At 37.7% G+C, this 23721-nt stretch overlaps 1 protein-coding gene across 5 annotated transcripts in view; it reads left to right on the top strand.

The window, feature by feature from the left end:
* LOC126373765 (espin) overlaps window positions 1–23721 on the top strand; it is a 161570-nt gene that overhangs the window by 57522 nt on the left and 80327 nt on the right. For 4 of the 5 annotated variants that reach the window (XM_050020042.1, XM_050020044.1, XM_050020043.1 and 1 more), the window contains exons 1-2: window positions 9538–9976; window positions 17908–18839. The exons of the other annotated variant lie outside the window; for it this stretch is intronic. In XM_050020042.1, the coding sequence (XP_049875999.1) occupies window positions 17950–18839 (890 nt within the window). In that variant the 5' untranslated portion in view covers window positions 9538–9976; window positions 17908–17949. Of the gene's footprint in view, window positions 1–9537; window positions 9977–17907; window positions 18840–23721 lie in introns of those variants that run through there. 5 annotated transcript variants of the gene reach the window in all.

Below are 23721 nucleotides of genomic sequence, written 5' to 3' on the forward strand. Positions count from 1 at the left end.
GCACGTTAAGCCGTTGGTCCCGGCTATTAGCCTTAAAACACCTCCACCAACCCGCATTGGAGCAGCGTGGTGGAGTATGCTCCATACCCCCTCCGGTTGATTGAGGGGAGGCCTGTGCCCAGCAGTGGGACGTATATAGGCTGTTGATGATGATGATGATTTATATTATTAAAGTATTACATTGTTAGGTAAACCACAGATGCCGTTAAACCACACTCGCTTACTTTTTATTAAACGTCAAAACACGAAATTACTATTGTATGAAACTAATTTGTAATAAAAAGCAACCTGTGACGTCATAGAAAAACGTGTCAAAAAGTCACAGTTATTATTACACCTTTCTTTATTAAACTTCATAAATAAGTTAAATATAAAATACATAACATAAACAGCCTATATACGTCCCACTGATGGGCACAGGCCTCCCCTCAATCAACCGGAGGGGGTATGGAGCATACTCCACCACGCTGCTCCAATATAAAATATAAAACGTTTTTGTCACTTTTAGATCTGTCTTTATTTAATAATCAGAAAATCATAATTTATCTTTATCTTAATTTATCTCTAGGAAACTACCCAATTATCTAACACGTGGTTTCCAGGATATGTGCCCGTGGGTAACAGGTTCGCCACCTACAAGGTGCGGGTGTGTACTAGTTACCTTCGGGGATACAAGCGTGAAGTTGTGTTATGTTATAAAACATCATTGACTAAGTAGATACTTCATGGAGTGGTAGAGTATGCAGCGTACTCCATTCGATTAGAGTCTCACATCATCATCATCACTAATTTAAGGGCCACGCTCTTGTCGGTGTAGCATTCTCCTTGCAATTTTTTAAGAAAAAATCGGGCAGTGGTTTCCCTATTGCCTTCTGCGCAGTACTCTGTCTGACGCGAGTGGGATGGCGCCCAGAGTAGTCTATTTCAGTCAGTACTGCCGGACACATGTCCTCCGCCTCTGAAGTACTGACAGTTACTGCTGCCCTCTGTCAGGTACCAGGTTACAGTCTCTGTGACTTGCCCCTCACATCACTCAATTCAAATTCAAAAATATCTTTATTTAGTAGGTAACATAGTTACACTTTGAATCGTCATTTTTTACATAACGAATGTTTCATCCGCCTAAAACTACTGCAGTTTCTCACAACCAGTATAGCCGCTAATTTGCGAGTCACGCTCTTGTCGGTGTAGCATTCTCCATGATACTTTTTTTAGGGAAAAATGAAAAAAATAATCGCGCCCATTATACTATTACAAAATAAAAATATATATTGATATCTCTGCTCATCCCATTAGAGAGTTTGACTTAATCATAAGCGATGACTTACGGAAATATTAGAAAACTGGGTTGCATCCGTATTTCCATTCAATTGTGTATCGATGCATAAGCATTGTTCTAAGAATTGCATACGTTTTTGCGTCTGCGCAGACTAAGTTGTTGCTTATGCAGACGTTTTTCATAGAAAACCTGATTTTGTTCTGCAATCATCCATTTGGAATGCTAATGGAGGGTAAAAAGAGATGAATTATGGCGTTGACAGCGACTCCCCGAACGGCGATTCCCGCTACGGCGAGTCTCTTTACGGTGAGTCTCTTTACGGCGAGTCTGTTTACGGCGAGTCTGTTTACGGCGAGTCTCTTTACGGCGAGTCTCTTTACGGCGAGTCTGTTTACGGCGAGTCTCTTTACGGCGAGTCTGTTTACGGCGAGTCTGTTTACGGCGAGTCTCTTTACGGCGAGTCTGTTTACGGCGAGTCTCTTTACGGCGAGTCTGTTTACGGCGAGTCTCTTTACGGCAAGTATGTTTACGGCGAGTCTCTTTACGGCGAATCTCTTTACGGCGAGTCTCTTTACGGCGAGTCTCTTTACGGTGAGTGGGTTAACGTCGCGTCTTTCATTTGCTTGTACAGTTTAAAACACAGATGTACTTACTACGGGTTTGGCCGACAGACTAGTTTTTTTTTAATAAGGCTCGCGTTTGACCACATTCTCACCTGATGGTAAGTGACGATGTGGTCTAGGGTGGATCAAATTTACGCGCTCTGCCTACCCCTTCAGGGATACAGGCGTGATATCTAAGTTTTGCAATTAAAAAACTTACAATGTTATGTATATTCATTGCACATGTTCCTAGCATTATCCCGTGTTATTTTCACAGGATCCGCTTACTTAATTTATATTGGTTTTATATTATATGACCACTTAAAGCAAGTGTCAAAAATATAGTCCTACATTTTCTTCCCAATCTCCGCATAAATTACCAGCCCACCCAAAAAAGAACAGTGGCGTGAAGTGGTCACGCTCAGTTGCTCGACGTCGGCATGCGACACCCATTAATTTACAACATGCGCCGGCGCAGACAAAAACTGTACAATTAAACGTAATCGCGCGCATCTTGTACGCGATGTTACCGGCCGAGACGTGAAAGTGCCCGGCTATCTTCACGCAACAACACATTCGGGGGTAGGCAGAGAGTACCCTTTCTAAATAGAACACAGATACAAATGTCAGGGTTTTTAAAAAGGCCATTTTTTATATAGGAAGGTTTTTTTATATCTGTTATCCATGAAGTTAGAAGACGAAGGAATATCTTTACAGCTCCATCTATATTGTTCTTGAAGAACGTAGCCTGGAAAGTCCTTCATTATTCAAAAATATGAATGTACCTAATGTTAGTATATAAAAAGAATTGACATTGAATTGAATTGAGATTGACCGACCGAGAGGTGGACCGACGATCTGGTGAAGGTCGCGGGAAGCCGCTGGATGCGGGCAGCGCAGGACCGATCGTCGTGGAGATCCTTGGGGGAGGCCTTTGCCCAGCAATGGGTGTCGTACGGCTGATGATGATGATCATCATCAGATATGTATAGAATTATGTTGCTACCTAATATTGTTTTCCCCGATACCTACCCCGCCGGCGTAGTCGACGATTTCCCTCATTCAACGCTTATCGCTAACGACCCACTAGGGTCGATTAATTCTTTCAAATATTCTTCCTCTCAGACGACACCCTCAGGCCTGTTGTCTTAAATTTTGCATCGGGTGAGAGCCCTCAGCGCTCCCCATTTGTCCGGCCAAGTAATTCATGCCATTTGCGGCAAGTCTACAATAAGTCAGGTCAAAAAAAAAATGTCGTGTCTACATAACGTACATAGCGTAAGCGCAATGGGTGCTAGGTGCTCGTTCAGATCTGATCAGAACACTTAGCACTTTCTTTCTTACGCGCATGCGCTCGATGGCATCACTTGAGGAACGAGTGATCTGATAGACAGCAAATAACTATAATTTGCATCGCGTAACCATACTTCTGGTTTACCATTAACACTTATATACGTATATTGTGGTAACTACTAATGTTATTAGATAAGTTAAGTTTCTTTGTAATTTATTTTTTGTGGTTTGGAAATAAAATTATTTATTATTATTATTATTATTGTTTAACGGCCTCAGTGGTCCAGTGGTTGAGCGTTAGGCTCACGATCCGGGTTCGAATCCCGGTGGGGAAATATCACAAAAATTACTTTGTGATACCTTGTTTGGTTAGGACACAACAGACTGATCACCGGATTGGTATGAAATATACGTCAAAAACATCTTCTTCTATCGTGTGGGTTGTGAGGTGAATTACCAACCTCATGAACCCTGGTGACAAAGTTATTATTGAGCCGCCAAGGGCCCCTGACATGGCATGAGCCATGTTACATGAGTAACGACTACATACTTACATCAGTAAGTAATAACCGGGACCAACGGCTTAACGTGCCTTCCAAAGCACGGATCATCTTACTTTTTGGACAATCAGGTGATCAGCCTGTAGTGTCCTAACCAAACTAGGGATCACAAAGTGATTTTTGTGATATGTCCACACCGGGATTCGAAAACGGGACCTTCGGATTGTGAGCCCAACGCTCAACCACTGGACCACGGAGGTCGTCGTCAAAAACATAAAACAGCCTATATACGGCCCACTATTGGGCACATGTCTCCCCTTAATCAACCGAAGGGGGTATGGAACATACTCCAGCACGCTGCTCCAATGCGCAAACTATGTTTAAACGTAACATAATTATAACCACGATAATATTCATTTTTATGTATGAATATGAAAACCATGCAGTTTTAACAATAAAAGTTCATGTACCGATTACTATCCGTGTTACTTCGTACACAATTTGTTTAATAATTACGTTTACAACTCCATTCCATTCATTAGTCTAAGATGTTCGCCATACGAGAGGTTGGGGCTACACAGTGAGCGATAATGGTTACGATAGATAATACATTACTGCGCGGATAGATGGCTCTGGCGTCGCCATAATGCTGATATAAATAAAAAAATCGCATGAACAGGATTGGACAGGAGCTTATCAAGAACAGTCGGGTCTGCATGATGCGCGCGACTCGAATTATAATGAGCGCTTCGACCAATAAACGATACGAATGCTATCTACGTAGATGGACGTCAAATGGCTATTGGTCGAAGGACTCGACATAATTCGCGCCGCGCGCGAGTTGATATCAAGTGGAATTTTCCGTCGCAAAATTCATGATAAATTTTTAGTTTTTTTAAATTATTTTCAATTCTATAGTTTTGCGACGAAAAATTTCACTTGATATCAACTCAGAATCATGGTCTGAATCATCCCTCAAAGTTTTCGTTACGGTGTTACTAACACCCTGTATACCAGTCTCATCTTGCAAATGACATCGCGAATCGAAAACGAACGTTTCAAAAATATGGCTCCATGTTGCTATATTAATCCACCTCATAACCCACACTATAGAAAAAAACGTGTTCCGGGGGGTTACTAAGGCCACATCGAAGCAATTCATCTAAAAAAGCAATTTTGAAATTTGACATTTTGCGCATATAAAAGTAAATGCGCAATGAAAACAAATGTCAAATTGCAAGTTTGTTTTTAGATGAATTGCTTCGATGTGGCATTTTTAACCGCAGTAATGATTGAATTTTGAAAAAAGAACCAGTTTTTATTTTCGAACGTTACGCCAACCGCTGTTCTCCTAGCCACAGCGACAGCACGAGCCTTCTACCCTTCAATTACAATTACCATACGAGATGAGCTATCAGAAACTGTACTGAGATTGCAAACGAAACTAACTAGCACAGTGACGTGAAAAAAGTTATGTTTACGAGATCGTACTGTTATTTCTAGTAGTATTAGCATTTAAGATAAGAATTATGTTTTTAGTGAAATGATTATAAGTAAGGTACTTTCCCGTATTATACTAATTCCTTGTTGGCTAAAGAAATTAGGTACCTATACAATACAATACAAATATACTTTATTGCACCAAAATAAAAAGTAATAATTACAAAAACACTCTTAATTAGTACATGGCAAATGGCGGCCTTATCGCTTAAAGCGATTTCTTCCAGACAACCATAAGGTGAGGAAAAATTAATAAGATAATAATCCTATAGATCCTATGTTGTAAGAGATAATATAAATCAACGGGATCGTGTCATAGTACTTAAAAAATAAGTATAATACTATTCTTAAAATATAGTAAGTATGATAAATAATTAAATATCAATTTATTAATTATTTGTATTTTTTTTAACGGTTAATTTTGTTTCTGGGGACATGTGTAATTTATTTGTTTTTGATTTTTATTTTAAACCTTTGATTTTGATTTGATGGACATGCTAACTAATTATTACATTTTATATTAGATTGACTTTTCCTTTAAATTTTAAGTTAATGGCTATGAATGTTATATTTATTGTTAAGTTGACATAAGCTAGTTTTATTTTTTGTTTTTGTTTATTGACATTTGAATATTATTGTATTAGGAGATGCCTGTAATGATAATATGTTGGTATGTGTAAGATGAAATAAATAAATAAATTTTAGCATTGACTTATACTAGTTCCTCTCTACCAGTTGCAGTGACTTACCGGGTCCATGTTGATACTATAATACTTACTTCTGTATTTTTATAGCACCACATTTTGTACGAACACGTAGTTGCAATAAAACATTTCTATTTCTAACATAACATAACAAATACTTTATTGCACAGACGGGGAATAAAAAAATACAAAACAAAAGAGAGCCGCCATAGGCCCTGGCATGGCTCATGTAACGATTACGTACTTACATCAGTAAGTAATAACAGGGTCTTGACTAAAAATCAGTCTTTTTTCGTGACTTATTGTAGATTTGCAGCAGATGGCATTAACTACTTGGCCGGACAAATGGGGAGCGCTGAAGGCTCTCACCCGGTACAATGTTTAAGACAACAGGCCTGAAAAACGGAAAAAATATTTGAAAAAATTAATCGACTTTAGTGAGTCGATAGCGATAAGCGCTGATTGAGGGAAATCGTCGTCCTACGCCGGCCGGCGGGGTCGAAAATCAGTGCCCGATACAATATTATTGCTTTAAGACAGTAGTTAAACAAAAACTTTCCAAAAAAGGTTATTATAAAGTTAGTTATTATTTAGAAGATATGAATGCTTGGGATTAACTGTCTGAGAACTGATATTAGGCAGCTAAATTACTCAATTGTAAGTATATCAACATTTTATGTTTATTTTTATTTTTTTAAGAACGTCTAGGGCCCTGTGCCGAGGTTTTTCTTGCAGCTTCTTTTCCCCGGCTATACAGGTTGTGAGAAGCTGCAGTAGTTTTAGGCGGATGAGACGTTCGTTATGTAAAATTGACGATTCAAAGTGTAACTATGTTACCTACTGAATAAAGATATTTTTGAATTTGAATATCGTAAGTACTTATCGATTGTTATTGGGATTGGGTTACATGATTATCTACCTACGTCATACTACAAAAACTACCAAATTGTTTTCTTAAAAAACATCTCTACAGGCATCTGGCAGTAATTTCTGCTCTAAAACCCGAATGTTTGCGTAATTAAATCATTAGCAGAGGATCTTCACTTTAATTACGTTATTGCGACAGACAACACTCTGTTACGTATTTATATTTATCTGTACTACGTGAAATGGACATTACGCTTTCAAGATGTATTTAAACTATGCTATGATGACCGTTCTGACGTAATAAAGACATCAACACTTATTTAAGAGCCACGCTCTTGTCGGTGTAGCATTCTCCATGCTACTTTTTTAGGGAAAAATAGGACAGTGGTTTCCCTCTTGCTTTCCGTCCCGCAGTACTCTGTCTGGCGCCCAGAGTAGTCTATTTCAAAGCCATATTAGGACTCCTGTCCTCGCTGAATAGTACTGAGAGTTATTGCTACCCTCTGTCAGGTTCCAGGTTACAGTCACCGTGTACGTACCGATGGCTCCCGTCTCCGCCTCTGCAACCGTTGAGGTCTTCACCCGTATCCCCGGGCAAGGATTCTACGTTATACTCCGTAGGTCAGGGCCCTTATTCGAACTTAGCCATTATCTCACTGTGGCCTACTGAAGTAAGAGGCGCCCAACCCCACGGCGAAGACTATATACTGGGTGTTAGTGACATCGTAACGAATACTGAGGGGGATGATTCAGACCATGATTCTGAGTTAAAATCAAGTGGAATTTTCCGTCGCAAAATTCATGATTTTTTAATTATTTTTTTTAATTATTTTCAATTCTATACTTTTGCGATCAAAAATTCTACTTGATATTAACTCAGAATAATAAGCTAAATCAGCCCCCTCAGTATTCGTTACGATGTCACTGACACCCCGTACCAGTACATACAGGTAGCCATACAAGTAGGTATGGGTGTTAGTGACACCGTAACGAATACTGAGGGGGATGATTCAGACCATGATTCTGAGTTGATATTAAGTGGAATTTCCTGTCGGAAAATTCATGAAAATTTTTGTGTTTTCTTAAATTATTTTCCATTCCAAACTTTTGCGATGGAAAATTCCACTTGATATCAACTCAGAATCATGGCCTGAATCATCCCCCAAAGTTTTCGTTACGATATCACTAACACCCTGTATGATACTATATATGACATATATGTCATATGTATATATACATATAAGACTCTGTAGAAAATATCTAAGTAAATATATTCATAACCAGCCCACATTCCAATTACATACATCCATCGCAAGATGAACTAAGTACCCACACCTCACCAAGTTATAAAGATAACTAAATATATTCCTATATTCTATTATAAGTAATTTATATCTCTTAAGATTTATGTTCATAATTGAGTAATCTGATGATTCCCTTCACTATATCGTCAGTACCTGGTAATTTCTAAAGGAACTGACCATAAATAATAATAAATTTGATATTTATTCAAAAGGTGATACATTAACTTAACCTGCTTACGAATAGTTTAGAAAAAGACGGCCCTTTCTAAATATATCATAACTATTTCCGCTAACCTAAATTTTGGACGAATTATAAATTGCCAAAATTATATAATATAACGAACACTCTTCAAAGAAAATCATCAGTATTCATCAGTTAGGTGCTATTATAATAATATATATTTAAAAAATATTTAAAGGTGGTGGTATCTGTTGTAATATATTACCATAATTATCAAGGCTTAGAATCGCTTCCTCAACTGATGTTATGTAAAGGCGCTTTCTTGTTATTTCCGATCTGTATTTTTACTTGACGACTTATTAAATACATACCTCTGAACCTCTTACTACCCCAATAGGGATATAGTCGTGAGCTTATTGGGGCCTTGGTCAAGTTACAAACGATTACGAAAAACGACTGTCAAGTTCAACTTTATGGTTGTATGGCAAACGACTGTGTCAGTGTTAAAAATGTATGAGATTGACATAAGTTGGCATGTCAACATTGTCAACCCCATACATTTTTTTGCAACTTGACTAAGGCCCCTGGCCAAAAACCCACAAAAAACCGTAAAAAATATGACAAAATGTATTTCAAAAATCAATTATGAAACAATAATTTTAAATTGGCGTAATTGTTTTAATTTAATCGTTAGTTAGACAGGTTTTATCTGTGACATTTTGTAATTAATTAACTTCATCTGATTATAATTTAATCGATTAAAAAAACGCCTCATAGATTGATAATCTAATTTAATGTCAAATGCATATTAAGTTGTTAGAGAATATTTCAATAGTTTCTACATTATTCACTGTCAATAAATTACAATAAGAATGAAGGAAGTGTTTATAATAGAATATTACTAATATGATGAACTATTTTTTTTTATTCGGAGATTGTTTTTATTTACAATGTTACACTCTAAATTCTTACTTATGCCATTAAAACGCTTTTACATAAGTACGTAGTATTACTATGTTACATCACTAAAACACCGCTGATCAGTCAATGTCAATGATCAGCGTTTCATTGATCAATAGTGATACGTGATACACGGGATACGTGATTGATAAATTGATAAACATGGCTGTACGTAACGGATACATGTGCGCATGGTGCAATGAACAGCTGTCAAATGAACAATGCACGGCGCGTGCGAACGCTAATTTCCATCAACTGTGGATCATCATGTAGGAATGGGAGAGTAAGGCCGCTGCCCGCAGTCGCAACACACGCGCAATTCGATATGGTCAACTGTTTACCGCGCTTTTTCGTCCACGAACCGAACGCGTCTCCAAAAAAGAAAAATAAAACCGCGCGCTTTTCGCTGTCAAATAACAAAAATTGAAAATTTTCGCACGTAAATTAAAATTCGAATATTGATAGTAAAACCAGTTTGTGTAAAAGCGAATTAACATTTTAAACGTGTTGTGAGAGTGAATGTGAAATTGTTTGTTGCGTAACTTTGAAAATGTTAGACGCCAAGACTGGACGGATTTTTGTGATTGTCAAATTACAGTGATTGTTTTTATTAAGTCATTAATGTTATTATGCGTTGTTTGAACTTTACAGTGCGTTTAGCATGGTTTACATGAATTTGGAAATAATTTGAGACAGGTGCAATAAATAGTGTTGTTATAAAACCAGTTTTGTCAATGAGTTATCGTTGAATGTGGTGTCACGAAAACGGCTATTTTTCTAAAGCTGGTAAAACAGTACTATAACAAAATGCTCTATTATGTTGCTTATCGATATTTTTATATAAAAAAAACTTAATAGAGCTATTACAAAGTACCTATATGTAAGTAAACCATTAAGAGTAATAAAAAATGCTGAGCTACGGCCTGTTTCTCAAAGTTTTCTTCACCGATTAAGTTCCATTACTTTTTATGTCAGGAACTGTCTCTTGTCAGATTAATTACTGGTTTATTACTAGGCTGTATCTGGGAATACCTTTGTCTACAGCAGAGAAAATTCTTAGAAAAAGTTGGGAGGAAAATGGCGTCGATATATTTATGTATGTGCATACGTAATTTGTGCCTTTCGTTTAAAGCGATAATACTTGGTTTGTTGACATTAAAATTAACATAAAAGTGGTATACCTTTTTAATTGTTATTTGGTGAAAATTGCGTGAAGTTAGCATTTATATGGTCGGCTACAAATTAATGACCCATTCATTAAAAAAAACTGAAGTCTATTTCATAAGAAATTACTGTTTTGAGACTCTAATATTAGGTAAACTAAAAAAAACAAACAAAGCACTATCAGGAACGTAATGTAGGTACCTATTTATGTATGCCAAAAAGAAAATGATTTAGGAATCTTAAATTTTAATACGTTCCTGGACACAGCGTCGAGAGACGAGCATTGAAGTCGAATTTGACGTTATAACATCTGTTACGATAGGGTTTGATTGAGCTTGAATATATTTATAATCATAATACAAAATATGATAGCATGAGGCATAAAAATAATTGTCTCTCGCTTTTCGACGTTTTGTCATGGAACGTTAGCACGTTCCAATATAACCCTTTTGTAACCCTTTATTGGCGTGATCCACCCCCTAGACCAGATCGTCACTTACCATCAGGTGAGATGGTGGTCGCGAGACTTGTATTAAAATAAAAATTATCTAATAAGTTTAAAAGGCCGACCCGTTTGTAATTCCGCGTACCCTTACGTACCCCTAGGGACAAGCGAACGATTTGGGAACACTATATATATGTCACCGTAAAATTGTAAATAACGTTAGATTATAATCTATCTCGCGAGATTGTGAACTGTCGAAAAATTGTGAAACGTAATATACTGCTTACAATTTAACGTATTATTATTCGTCAGATTATAATCTATCGAAGTAAAACTGTTAAATCACAATATATATATAATAGAAAGCTCGGTGAGGTTTGGGTACTTAGTTCATCTAGCGATGGATGGACGTCTGATTATCCCACATGGGATGTAGTCGTGAGTTAATGTTATGTCACATACATAGGTAAATTTATAATATGGACACTCTATCACCCATTTAAAAAATCCCAAAAAAGACAATGGTGTTAATTCCTGTACCTACACACCATCTAATTTTATTTTAAGTTATATCTGTCATTTTCTTATCCGCCGAAAAGGAAAGGGACGGGTAATCGCCAAGCATAAAATTTATGGAACACACCTCTATTTTAAGCACAAGTCTAAAACAACCCTATAATTAGTCAATTAGGTATTAGTCACTAACCCGACAGAATTAAGTTGACAGCACACGTCAAACGGTTTGCACACCAGCGAGATACATTTTTGATTCGCCCGGGTTATTCATTCATTTACTCATACTTCCTAAAATTAAGAGCTGTCAAACCTCCGTCGCTTTCCATTTCGGTGGATAAGAAAATGACGGGTATAACTCAAAGTAAAATTAGGAGGTGTCTGTAGGAATCCGGCGGGGACGCGGTTGTGTGCAATTGCGTTCCCGTATCCCCGCCACACGGCGGCAAAGAGGAACACCGTTGGGTTTTAGTGGGTATACCGGGTGGTGACACCCGGGGAATCCCACATAACCACGTCGTCCCCCCGGGCGGCGTGGTATGCGTAACGCATTTCCCAACGTCAAAAACAAAAAAAGGTGTCTGTAGGAATCGGGGCCACTGTCATGTCACAACTCCCAATAAAAACTTCACTTTCATCATCGAACACTATTGATTTACGATCGATGACCGTTATCACCTACTATCAGATAAATCTACGTACAACGTAGTAATTAATAGTAGATTTTATACTTAATAGCATTTGCATGCAACATGGCATGGAAAGTAACTCTTACACATGTTTTACGCTTACCGCACATGCTTTTTTAATGCCTAGGTATGGAAAATGACGTCTATTGCATCGTAATTAGTTTAGACCGAAACGTGTTAAAAAAAATAGGCATTTCTTGTGGATTTATCGCGGCCATATTTTATAATTGATCATTTCATGATGTGCTCGATCATTTCATGAAATGGTCATATTTCATGAAATAGAATATTATAATTCGTTGGCCACATCATGATGTGTAGTTTGGCCAAATAAATGAATACAATACGAACGTTTAACGATATGAGCAACTAAATGCATGAATACTTCATGATATGGTCAAACGTTGGCATTCATATCGTAAAATTAGTAACATTATGCACCGATAGTGGCGCAGGTGTCGATTATATTTAAAACTCGATTGATATTATAATCGAAAAAATCAATGTAATTTTACAATTTTCCATATCGATAGTATCGATTAGGTAAATAATTTTGAACCTAAGAAATTAATCGACTATTCGCATTTTTATTACACCACACAGCATGGACACCGCCTACATTAATGATATGGTCAAATATTATTAAACGTTGACGTTTCATAGATATGGTCAACTTGTAAGAATATGGTTATAAAATGATCTTATAGATAGGATAGTATTGATAGGATAGGATTGGTTAGTTGGATATTTCATGAATTATGACCATTTCATGAAATGATCTATTCTAAGATATGGCCACGACATATAGAAAATGACGTCTATTGCATTGTAATTAGCTTAGACAGAAACGTGGTAAAAAAATAGGCATTTCTTGTTTCAATTTATTTAGAGGCTATTTTTTTTCTCTAATTTTTATCGCAATAAGTACACTAAGCCAGTCAGAAAAGCATGTAAGTAATATGTCATGTTCTATCTGGGTTTTCTGTCTATATATTCGCGAGTTTTCATATAAGTCGATCCAATTGTTTATATACTTACGGAAAACCATTCATGTTTGGATCATAGATATTTCATCATCATCAGCCGTATGACGCCCACTGCTGGGCATAGGCCCCCCCCAAGGATCTCCACGACGATCGGTCCTGCGCTGCCCGCATCCAGCGGCTATATAGATGTTTATTAGGTATTAATTTCAAGTGGTTTCCAGGCTTTGTGCGCAATTAATGGCAATATGGCTCGCTCCCTATTACATGGGACATACATAGCTGTCGAGGAGTGCGGATATGTACACCTCTGCCTACCCCTTTGGGGACACAGGCGTGTTGCTATATTATGTAGAAAGAGTACCTACATAGAGTAGAGTTAGTCTCGCATTTGTAAGAAGAAGCCCCGGTTGTATTTTTCGGGAAATACATTCGCGAGTACAGAATCTGAATAAATTTTTTTGTTGTGACCAAAAAAATTGAGCATTATATGAAAGCAGGTAAAATGGATCTAGCATATAACATAATAAAAAGTTTAAATAGGAAGAAAAAGACAAGAAGTACAGCAATACTAGATGAAGATGGAAAGATTTTGATTGATAATGAGGATATAGCTAACAGATGGAAGAGATACATAGAAGAATTATATCAGGGAGATGGACTAACCGAGGACGATATAGAGGATGAACAAGAGGTGGAAGAGGATGATCGTGGCCCGGACATCTTGAGAGAGGAATTTGATAAAGCTTTAAACAGTTTAAAAAATAAAAAAGCGGCCGGAGACGACAAGTTGTTTATAGAATTGCTAAAATCTGCAAACCCCTTAGTTTTGAACGAAATTTACGAATTAATCAATCTAATGTATACAACTGGCAAAATACCAACAGACTTTCAAGTTAGTAAAACTTTGGCATTACCAAAAAAACCAAATACTTTGAAATGCGAAGAACACCGGACACTGAGCATAATATCACAGGCTTCAAAAATTTTACTTAAAATCATTCAAAACCGACTGAGACCTAAAGCTGAGGGATGTCTGGGAGATGACCAGTATGGGTTCAGGGAAAAGAAAGGTACAAGAGAAGCAATATTAGCTTTAAGACTGATAATTGACAGGAGATTGGATTTAAGCATGGATACCAGCGTGGCTTTTATAGACCTTGAAAAGGCTTTTGACAAGGTAAACTGGAGGAAAATGATGAGGGGGTTGAAGGAAGTAGGAATGGATTATAGAGACCGAAGGATAATATACGAACTATATAAACACCAGGAAACTGTCGTAGAAATAGGAGAAGTGAAGAGGAAAGCTAGAGTACGGCAAGGTGTAAGACAGGGCTGTTCCTTATCTCCACTAATATTTAACATTTTCATAGAGGGTGCCATGAAGGAAATAGCTAAAATCAGTAACGGAATAACAATAAATGGACAGAATATAATTAGTATCAGATTTGCAGACGATATTGCGGCACTGGCCAGTAATAAAGAAGACCTAGAAACCCTACTTAACACAATGAACACAGTTTTTGAAAAATACGACCTTAAAATTAATATAAGTAAAACCAAAATTCTAACAATTTCCAAAACTCCAAAAATAGACAGCCAAATAATTAAGTTAAATAATATCCCGATTGAAAATGTAAAGAACTTTAAGTATCTAGGCAGCATAATAACAAATGACTCAAGATGTACTTTAGACGTTAAAACCAGAATAGCAATGGCAAAACAAGCTTTCCATAACAAAGGGTGCATATTCAAGGCTAGGATTGCCAAATCTATCAGAAAAAGATGTGTCAAAACCTTCGTATGGAGTATAGCCCTCTATGGATGTGAAACTTGGACACTGACACAGAAGGACAGAGAGAGACTCGAGGCCTTTGAAATGTGGTGTTGGAGGAGGATGGAAAGAATAAGTTGGACAGAAAGGGTTACAAATGAGGAAGTGCTAGTAAGAGTAAGGGAAAAGAGACAAATACTGAGAATTATTGAGGACAGAAGAGGCAAGATGATTGGACACCTAATAAGACACGACGAATTCATTAAAAACATCATAGAAGGAAAGCTAGAAGGAAAGAGAGGAAGGGGAAGACCAAGAAGAGCTTACATGGAACAGATTAAAGAAAAGGTTAACGTCGTGTCTTATAGGGAAGTCAAGGAATTGGCCTTTGATAGACTGGAATGGAAAATGCTACACCGACAAGAGCGTGGCTCTTAAATTGATGATGATGATGATGACCAAAAAAAAAGAAAGAAAAAGAAGAGATTTAATTATAATACTAATATATTTTTAATGTGATTCAAGTGCAATAAAGAGTCTTTGTATTGTATTGTATTGTAAGAAGAACAAAAAAAAAAGAAAAAAAAAGAAAATTGACTTGTAACTAATCATTCCGATTATAACGTCTCCTTATCTCCAACAATCAAAAATAACACACGATTATAGTCAACAGAAAACTGACAAAACATGCATGTTTTCTGTGGTTTCCTTATGTACAACTTGGTAGTAAAAGTGTCTCTGTTACCGAGGCATAAAGACCAATTATAACCGCAGTAAATAGAGGAAGACAATATTTCATTCGGGTATCGTGACCAATGACAGCCAAGTAGCAATTAATTGGTGAACGTAATTGGAAACAAACTACATTGTGTTTTTTTTTTAATAAGCGCTACGATTGTAGTGTAGCAATGTGATGTGGTATATGTATACACATTGTATGACCCTTGTATTTTTGGTTGTATTTTATTAGGTATCATATATAAGCAGCCTATACACGTCCCACTGCTGGGCACAGGCCTCCCCTTAATCAACCGGAGGGGGTATGGAGCATACTCCACCATGCTGCTCCACAGCGGGTTGGTGGAAGTGTTTGTATTAGGTATCACGAAAAAATAATCGGTTAATGACTATCACGTGCTCAGCGGTGAAGGAAAACATTCCCGAGAAATGCATTTTTGGACGTATGTTACCTAACCTCCGAAAACAGACAGACATGGACACAGACAGACAGAGTACTGCGGGGCGGAAGGCAAGAGGGAAACTACTACCCTAGAAAAGTAGTATGACGAATGCTACAGCAACAAGAGCGTGGCTCTTAAATTAGTGATGATGGTGACCTAACCTGTATTGGGCTGGTTTTCCCTTCGCGAGCTGGAAGGTCAGATAGGCAGTCGCTTCTGTAAAAAACCGGACCTGTCAAATCTTCAGGTTAGGTAAACGGACCGTGTGAAAAAAACCGGATACTGCTAGGGGGATACTTTTTTATTGTCAATGGCCACAACACCTTTTAATAATAACTTCATAGTTCATACATACAGTTTTATAACAAATACTAGTATTGTCCAAATGAGAGATGTATCTCATTAAAACAATCATGGTTACTTTTTGTTGTAGATTTGTCTCGTTTTCATTATTTATATTTATCATGATCTTTAAGTGAGTTTCATTGGTATTGTATTTTCTAAAGTCAAGATATATTGAACTTTATTTAATCTGATCGCTCGCGATATTATATTATATATACTTATGTAAAAAAATAAAATAAAAAAAACCATTTGACATAAAAAGTTTTTACTTACTTATAAAAATCGATAAAGAGATGTGATACGTCAATTATAAATTATAATGTTACACTATTATAATGACAAACTAAAAAATAACTTTATGAAACCTAACTTATTAAAACAATCGAACTTCTAAAGAATACTTAAGTAAGTAATTTAATTTCACATGGTTTTGTCATTAGTCCGTTACGTTCTTACATAACGTCTTAAGATAGACACGACCCGATTCTAATTTTAAATAACTCCCATCATCATCGACCAATATGTCAAAAGCCACAATCACTTTTGATTACACGCTAATCTGTTACGCAGCGAGCACAATGCACAAATATTTGTGTCTGTGTGTAAGGAGACCGCAGAGATTACGAGATAGTTAACATTGTCGAGAATCTCGACTCGAGATTGAGTAATCGAATCGTAAATTCATTGTGATCGAATCGGGCGTAGCTCAGCATTATACACTTAGCACCTCTAAGCACGTAGTTAAGTCCGCGGACCAAAGTTGCGCAACCAGACGAGAACACGGAAGTTACGGTATCTAACCGTCTCTAATGAGAGACTTTCCCGGCTACGTTCCTCAAAAACAATATAGATGGCGCTGTACACATTTTTCTTTGTTTAACCCTTTCACGGGCAGAGACCATGGGTCATTGATGGTTCATAATAGATAGTATGACACCTTGAAATCGGAACGTCATTAGACGTTCTGTCCTTGAAAGTGTTAACCTTCTCGTCCATAACAGACATGCATCTTTTATCTTTGTTTTTGGGTATAAATGATGACCCTTTTTATTACACTCAGGCACAATTACATCTTCCACCAATTATTTATCATTTTGATCAAAATAAGAAGAAGCAATATATCCAAACAAATATCAAGCAACAATTATTTTTATATCTGCTCCTGTTATTACATTGTAATTTGAAGTATGTATTAGAGTATTGAAAAAAATAGGTAATAATAATATAATAATAACCCAATAGCCCAGTTTCCTTTGTTCCCATAATCTGCAATAGTCCTACACGAACCGGGGATTGCCTTTGGGTGCACTCCCATAGTGCATACAGGGATAATCGCCGGTTGGTGTCGCACCACATTTAGATTAAACTGTCTTAAGGGGCCTCTACGTGTTGGCTTCGGCCCCACGGACGCCTTCCAAAAGTCCGGGACTCCGTAGGCCCGAGATATGGAAACGACATACAAATAATAATAAAATACTTTATTGCACACAAAAAATTATGTATGTTGTGTATCATGTTAAAGCTGTACAATGCCATCTATTGTTTTTTTGCTGAACGTAGCCTGGAGAATCCCTCATCACGTCAACCTCTGATTGTAGATCTATTTTCTGTGCTCTTTCTTAGTAGTGCAAGTTAAATAACGAATATACGAATGAAGTGCGAAAGATGCCTAAGGATACGTCAGAGAACTGTACCGCGATTGCGAGGCTTATAAAGGACTTCTGCAGCTGCTCGGAGAACGGCGCGTGGTCACCGGACATGACGTCAGACAAGCGGAAGGGGCCGTTTTTGAAAAGCGAACTCACCAACATGTCTGCTATGCGACGGCGCATCATTTCAATCGCGAAACGGAAACACAGGGAACTGATCCCCGAGCCCCCGAAACTCTACGACGAGAAGAAGTCGGAAACTTTGACCTCAAACCTTATAAACACAACGTTAAGCTCTCAAAATAGCACTCTAAGAAGAAACATCGACAGTTTTCTGCAATCTAGAAGAATGTTCGCTTTGGAAGAAGACATTTACGAGAAGCCAATACAACCTTACAGCAACTCGTTATGTGGCGAGAACTGGTCTTTGAGCAAAGCTTGGAAGATCAGCAACGCTGACTTCTACAACTCCCCAAGTCCAGACTCGAACAAACTGTTAGACCGTAATTATTCTTACTTAGAAAGAATAGACGAAGTACCTAAGAAGAAAAGAGAGAAGAGATACAAAGAACAGCTGAGATATGATAGAAATATTAAGAGACATATTAGAATAAGGGTGATGCTGTCTTTGCGTATGCGTCGGTATATGAAAAGGAGGTTACGAAAGCCGTATTTAAATATGAATACCCAGAACGTTAACGTGCCTCCTAGAAGGTTCCCCAGGGGGTCTTCTGTGACCTCCAGTTTCGGGACCAGGTCTTACAGGAGTGTGATGAGAGATAAGCTCGGTGATGGGGCAGTGTTGTTTGATGTGCATGAGGCGAGGAATTCCACCATGGAGCTGTGCCACGACTATGAAGAGGACCTCGACACTTTGGATATTGCCCTCCGCGCTGGTAATTTTAGGTAACTTTTAAAGTCTACTTTTCTTTTCTTTTGTTTTAAATGTTTTTTGAACCGGCGAGTATGTATGAAGACTTTAATGAGATTAGAAGTGGATGTGATGTTTCAAAGATGTGACTTACTGCAACAAAATTTCGGTTTCTTTCAATTAATTTCAATCCGGGTAAAAATTGAGACCACAATTTTTTACCTAGCGTGTCTATTTATTGCGTCATTTTGTTAACAAAAATTACACCATTCAAAATGGCGCTTCGGTTGTTTCTTTAAAGGCGATTATATTTAAAAATGGATCTTCTTCTTATTGTGTGCGTGGAATACCAACCTCATCAACCCTGGTGTCAGGGTTATTACTGAGCCGCCAAAGGCCCCTGACATTGCCCATGTAACGACTACATACTTACATTAGTAAGTAGTAACCGGGACCAACGGCTTAACGTGCCTTCCGAAGCGCGGACCATCTTACTTTCGGACAATCAGGTGATTAGCCTGTAATGTGAATATTCGGGTAATGAAGTGTTTAGAGCGATTAGTGAGATGAAATTTTAGTTTGAAAAAACAAATCCATATTAATCCAAAAATAAATAATAGATTTATTAAAATTAAACCCATTCCTAGAAATATACACACCTTTTATATTTATAAGTAATAAAAAAACAGTATGAAAATACACATTTCTATATTCTAAATGCCCCTCGGCAATCATCGTATTTCCGAATGCAAACGAATGCTATTTTCCATGTCCATCAATTATTAGATTTATCGTGTATTAGAATTTGAATTCAGAACTCAGTACTTTATTGTTCTTTAGTTTTGATTCCCGCGCCAACTTTTAAAATGCGAACGAAAGGAAAACGAGTGACGTAACGTTGTTGTCAAAACACTACAATATGTCTGTCAAAGATGTCAGGCCTGTCAACTTAATTGGCAATTAGACGTAATTCTCGTAATTAGTCCATTCCTTGCCGTAGCACGCTAATTGGTAGACTAAAACATGTTTGGTATTTGGGAGAAATCAACTGTTTAACAAAACTATGATTGATGTTTTGTTGAATAAATTGTGGTTGACAAGTTTAGTGTGTCATATTGAAAAGTATTTTTTTAATTTTTTGGCCTGATTTTCATGTGTTTTCATTCATTTTGCCTTACGAATAGGGATGAATTTGACTGGGTCAAAGGTTAATTATAAAATGCTTAATCTAGAAATATAAGCCGGTATAAGATGATTAAAAATCAATTCATTTTACTTTTCGACTTATTTCCGTATTTTATTTATGAATTAAGTAACAATAAGTACGACGTTTGACTATTTTTCCATACAAATCCCATAGAAAACTTTCGTTTTGACGTTTCGTTAAAAGTATCTCGTTTGACTAGGTTGTCAAGTACCTATTATTTTGAATTCGAAAATGGAACATACTTAAGGAGGTTATTTTCGAAACAATAAACAGCAACTTTCATTTATGTATTTAGGTCTATAAAGTACTGCCACATGAGTTACATTACAACATTTGCTTAACTATTTTATTTATTTTATTTATATTAATATTCAGAGCTACAGCCATCGTATGTTGAACTAAGTAACTACAACAAGAACGCTAAAAAACTACACGCGTTTCACCGATTTTTATCACACGATTTCCGGTGTCGACATATCACAAAAATTACCTTGTGGTCCCTGGTTTGGTTAGGATATTACTGGCTCATCACCAGATTGTCCGAAAGCAAGATGATCCGTGCTTCGGAAGGCACGTTAAGCCGCTGGTCCCGGTTACTACTTACTGATGTAAGTAAGTAGTCGTTACATGAGTCATGTTAGGGGCCTTTGGCGGCTCAATAGTAACCCCGACACCAGGGTTGATGAGGTTGGTACTCCACCTAACAACCCACACGATAGAAGAAGAAATAAATCACACCCACGTGATAGATGTCAGCTGACGGTGAGCTGTATCGCTGTCTGTTATAAATTATATTATTATGCAGTGTTCTTTAAATTATTGCCTTAATGATAGTATCTTAGTGACAATAACAGAACATAATTTACTGCTGAAATTGAGTAATTATGCGACAGAGTAAAAACAAGATAAAAAAAGTTATTTATAGCTTCACACTTGACAGTTTTATAATAACCAATTATATGCATGCATGAAAGTACGTTGGTTAACTGCGGTTACTGTCGTACGTTCGTGGTTGACCAGAATTTAAATCTCTGCCGATTGTAAGGGCTATATCTCACTAGGACGCCACGGTGGCGCCACTACAGTCGCACAGTACGTTTATAAAACTTGGTGCCTTAGACAAGTTGCAAACGGTTCAACGAAAAATTACAGTGACAGTGATTTAAATATTTGACATTAACATAGTTACACCATGTATCACTTTATGCTGTGTTATCTAAAGGTGATTAGCTTGAGAAATTGATGTATAAGATCCTAAAATTAATAAAAAATAGTCAGTTTTGAGGGTGGGTAGACCACCCCATTGAGTATAAAGAGTGTGAGTAAAATATTAGCCAGTGTGTGCAAAAAATGGGTCATGGTCTCTACATGACCCACATGTGTCCCACATTTTTGCACTATAGTCTGAGAGTGTTATTATAGACTGAGAGTCAGGGCTATATTAGTCACAGCGTGATAAATTATGGGACGATACAATAGGTTCATGGTACACTGCCCATATTTCCGGAGCGGGCCATTTCTACCCAATGTCCTCTGGCCTTATTATAGCTATCATTATAATCGTTCATGAACATACAATTGTTTAGATATGTGTTTTATTCGTTGGCGTGTAAAGGTCAGTCAACTGGGATAGTAATACTTCACTCGAGTTTTTTACTTATTGTAGATTTGGCGTATATGGCATTAACTGGCCCTCGCCCGGTCGTGCGACTTCGTCAACCCTAATATCAAGTGGCGGCCCTAGGGCGGTGCGAGGTGTGCCACCGCACCGAAATAAGGGGGGGGGGGGAGTCGCCAAAATAGCACAAGCTAACACAAGGAAGAAGAGCTTACATGGAACAGATTAAAGAAAGGTTAACCTTGTGTCTTATAGGGAAGTCAAGGAATTGGCCTTTGATAGACTGGAATGGAAAATGCTGCACCGACAAGAGCTCTTAAATTGATGATGATGAACTTCATCGGGTTAGATTTTTCATACCGGGTGGCCGTCAACAACAGTTTTTATAAGGGGCTGAAGGGTGCCACTTCGAGATCTCGCACCACCTAAATATTGTGCTAAGCCGCCACTGGTATTAATGTTACTATTGAGCCGCCAAAGGCCCCTGACATGGCTCATGTAATGACTACATACTTAACTAAACAGTAGGTGGGTCCGATTGCTTCACGGGGCCTCCGAAGCACCGACTATTTTATAATCGGATCATCAGCATGTAATGTCCTAACCAAACTAGGTATCAGTGATTTTTGTGACATAAATATCTTTTATAAGGTAGTAAGGTCCACATAATATAAACAGCCTATATACGTCCCACTGCTGGGCACAGGCCTCCCCTCAATCAACCGGAGCGGGTATGGAGCATACTCCACCACGCTGCTCCAATGCGGGTTGGTGGAGGTGTTTTTACGGCTAATAGCCGGGACCAACGGCTTAACGTGCCCTTCGAAGCACGGAATCATCTAAGAGTAAGGTCCACACTCCTTTTAAAATGTAAATCAAATATACTTTATTGTACACGCTTACACAAAACAAAAAAAAATATATACCCGAAACAGATAAAAGCACAATAGGCTAGTTTTAGTCAAATCAGTAACTTTTTACTAACCGTCAACACACAAAATGACTATGGAACTTGTATGAAAAAGCACACTGTGACGTCATAGGAAAACGTGATAAAATGTCGGACTTTTTATTACGTTTTTCTTGATTCAAATTCATTAAATAAGTTAAATAGAAAAAAGAAAATGATTTTCGTTAGTTTTAAATCTGTCTTTATTTAGCAATCAGAATTTTATAATTTATCTTTGACCTAGGAAACTACCTTATTGTTTTACAAATCCTGTTGTTTACCTATTTATGTCTGGAAATAGCCTGACGAAGTAATTATAATTAATCGAAATAGCGCCATCTCGTATGGAGTAGTAGTACTAAAGTGTAAGTGAAAACTAGGCCGCGCCGCGCCGTTCGGTCGCTTAATCGCAATGGTACACCTTAGCTTACAGAGATGGCGCTGCTAGTAGAAAATGAACGCGTTGATGTCTTTTGTATGAAAAAAGCGTTATAAGACTTTTGTAGTTAATGTGGTACTATCTTTTATTTAGTGGAGTCGATTCTTAATTTTTTTACGGGTGCAGGATTTCGTATCAATATTTAATGTAGCAAATAATGAGATGAGGTACCGCACTTACACCAATGAGTTATTTTAAGTGCAGTTTTCAATAACATAATTGGCTCGACCACTATAGACGTCGATACGGCGCACCACCTATCACGTTGGTCTGACAGAAAGCTCGGTGAGGTGTGGGTACTTAGTTCGTCTTGCGATGGACGTGCCTCTGATTACCCTAATGTCTTGCTAAGTTTTTTTTGACGTGACTAATTGTAGATTTGCCGCAGATGGCATTAACTACTTAGCCGGACAAATGGGCGCTGAAGGCTCTCACCCGGTACAACGTTTAAGACAACAGGCCTGAGGATGCCAGTTGGGCGCGAACCTCGGCTCAGGGCGTCGTCTGAGAGAAAAAATATTTGAAAGAATTAATCGACCCTAGTGGGTCGATAGCGATAAGCGCTGATTGAGGGAAATCGTCGTCGACCGGCGGGGTCGGTATCGGGGTCCTGAAGTGTTTGGTGTCGCGAGCTGATTGCTGCCTCTATGGCTAAATTAATCGGGTCATCGGGAACTTCCTAGGTGTAAATAATGAGATATACT

This window comes from Pectinophora gossypiella, chromosome 16 (genome assembly GCF_024362695.1).
Source record: "Pectinophora gossypiella chromosome 16, ilPecGoss1.1, whole genome shotgun sequence".
Classification (NCBI taxonomy): Eukaryota; Metazoa; Arthropoda; class Insecta; order Lepidoptera; family Gelechiidae; genus Pectinophora; species Pectinophora gossypiella.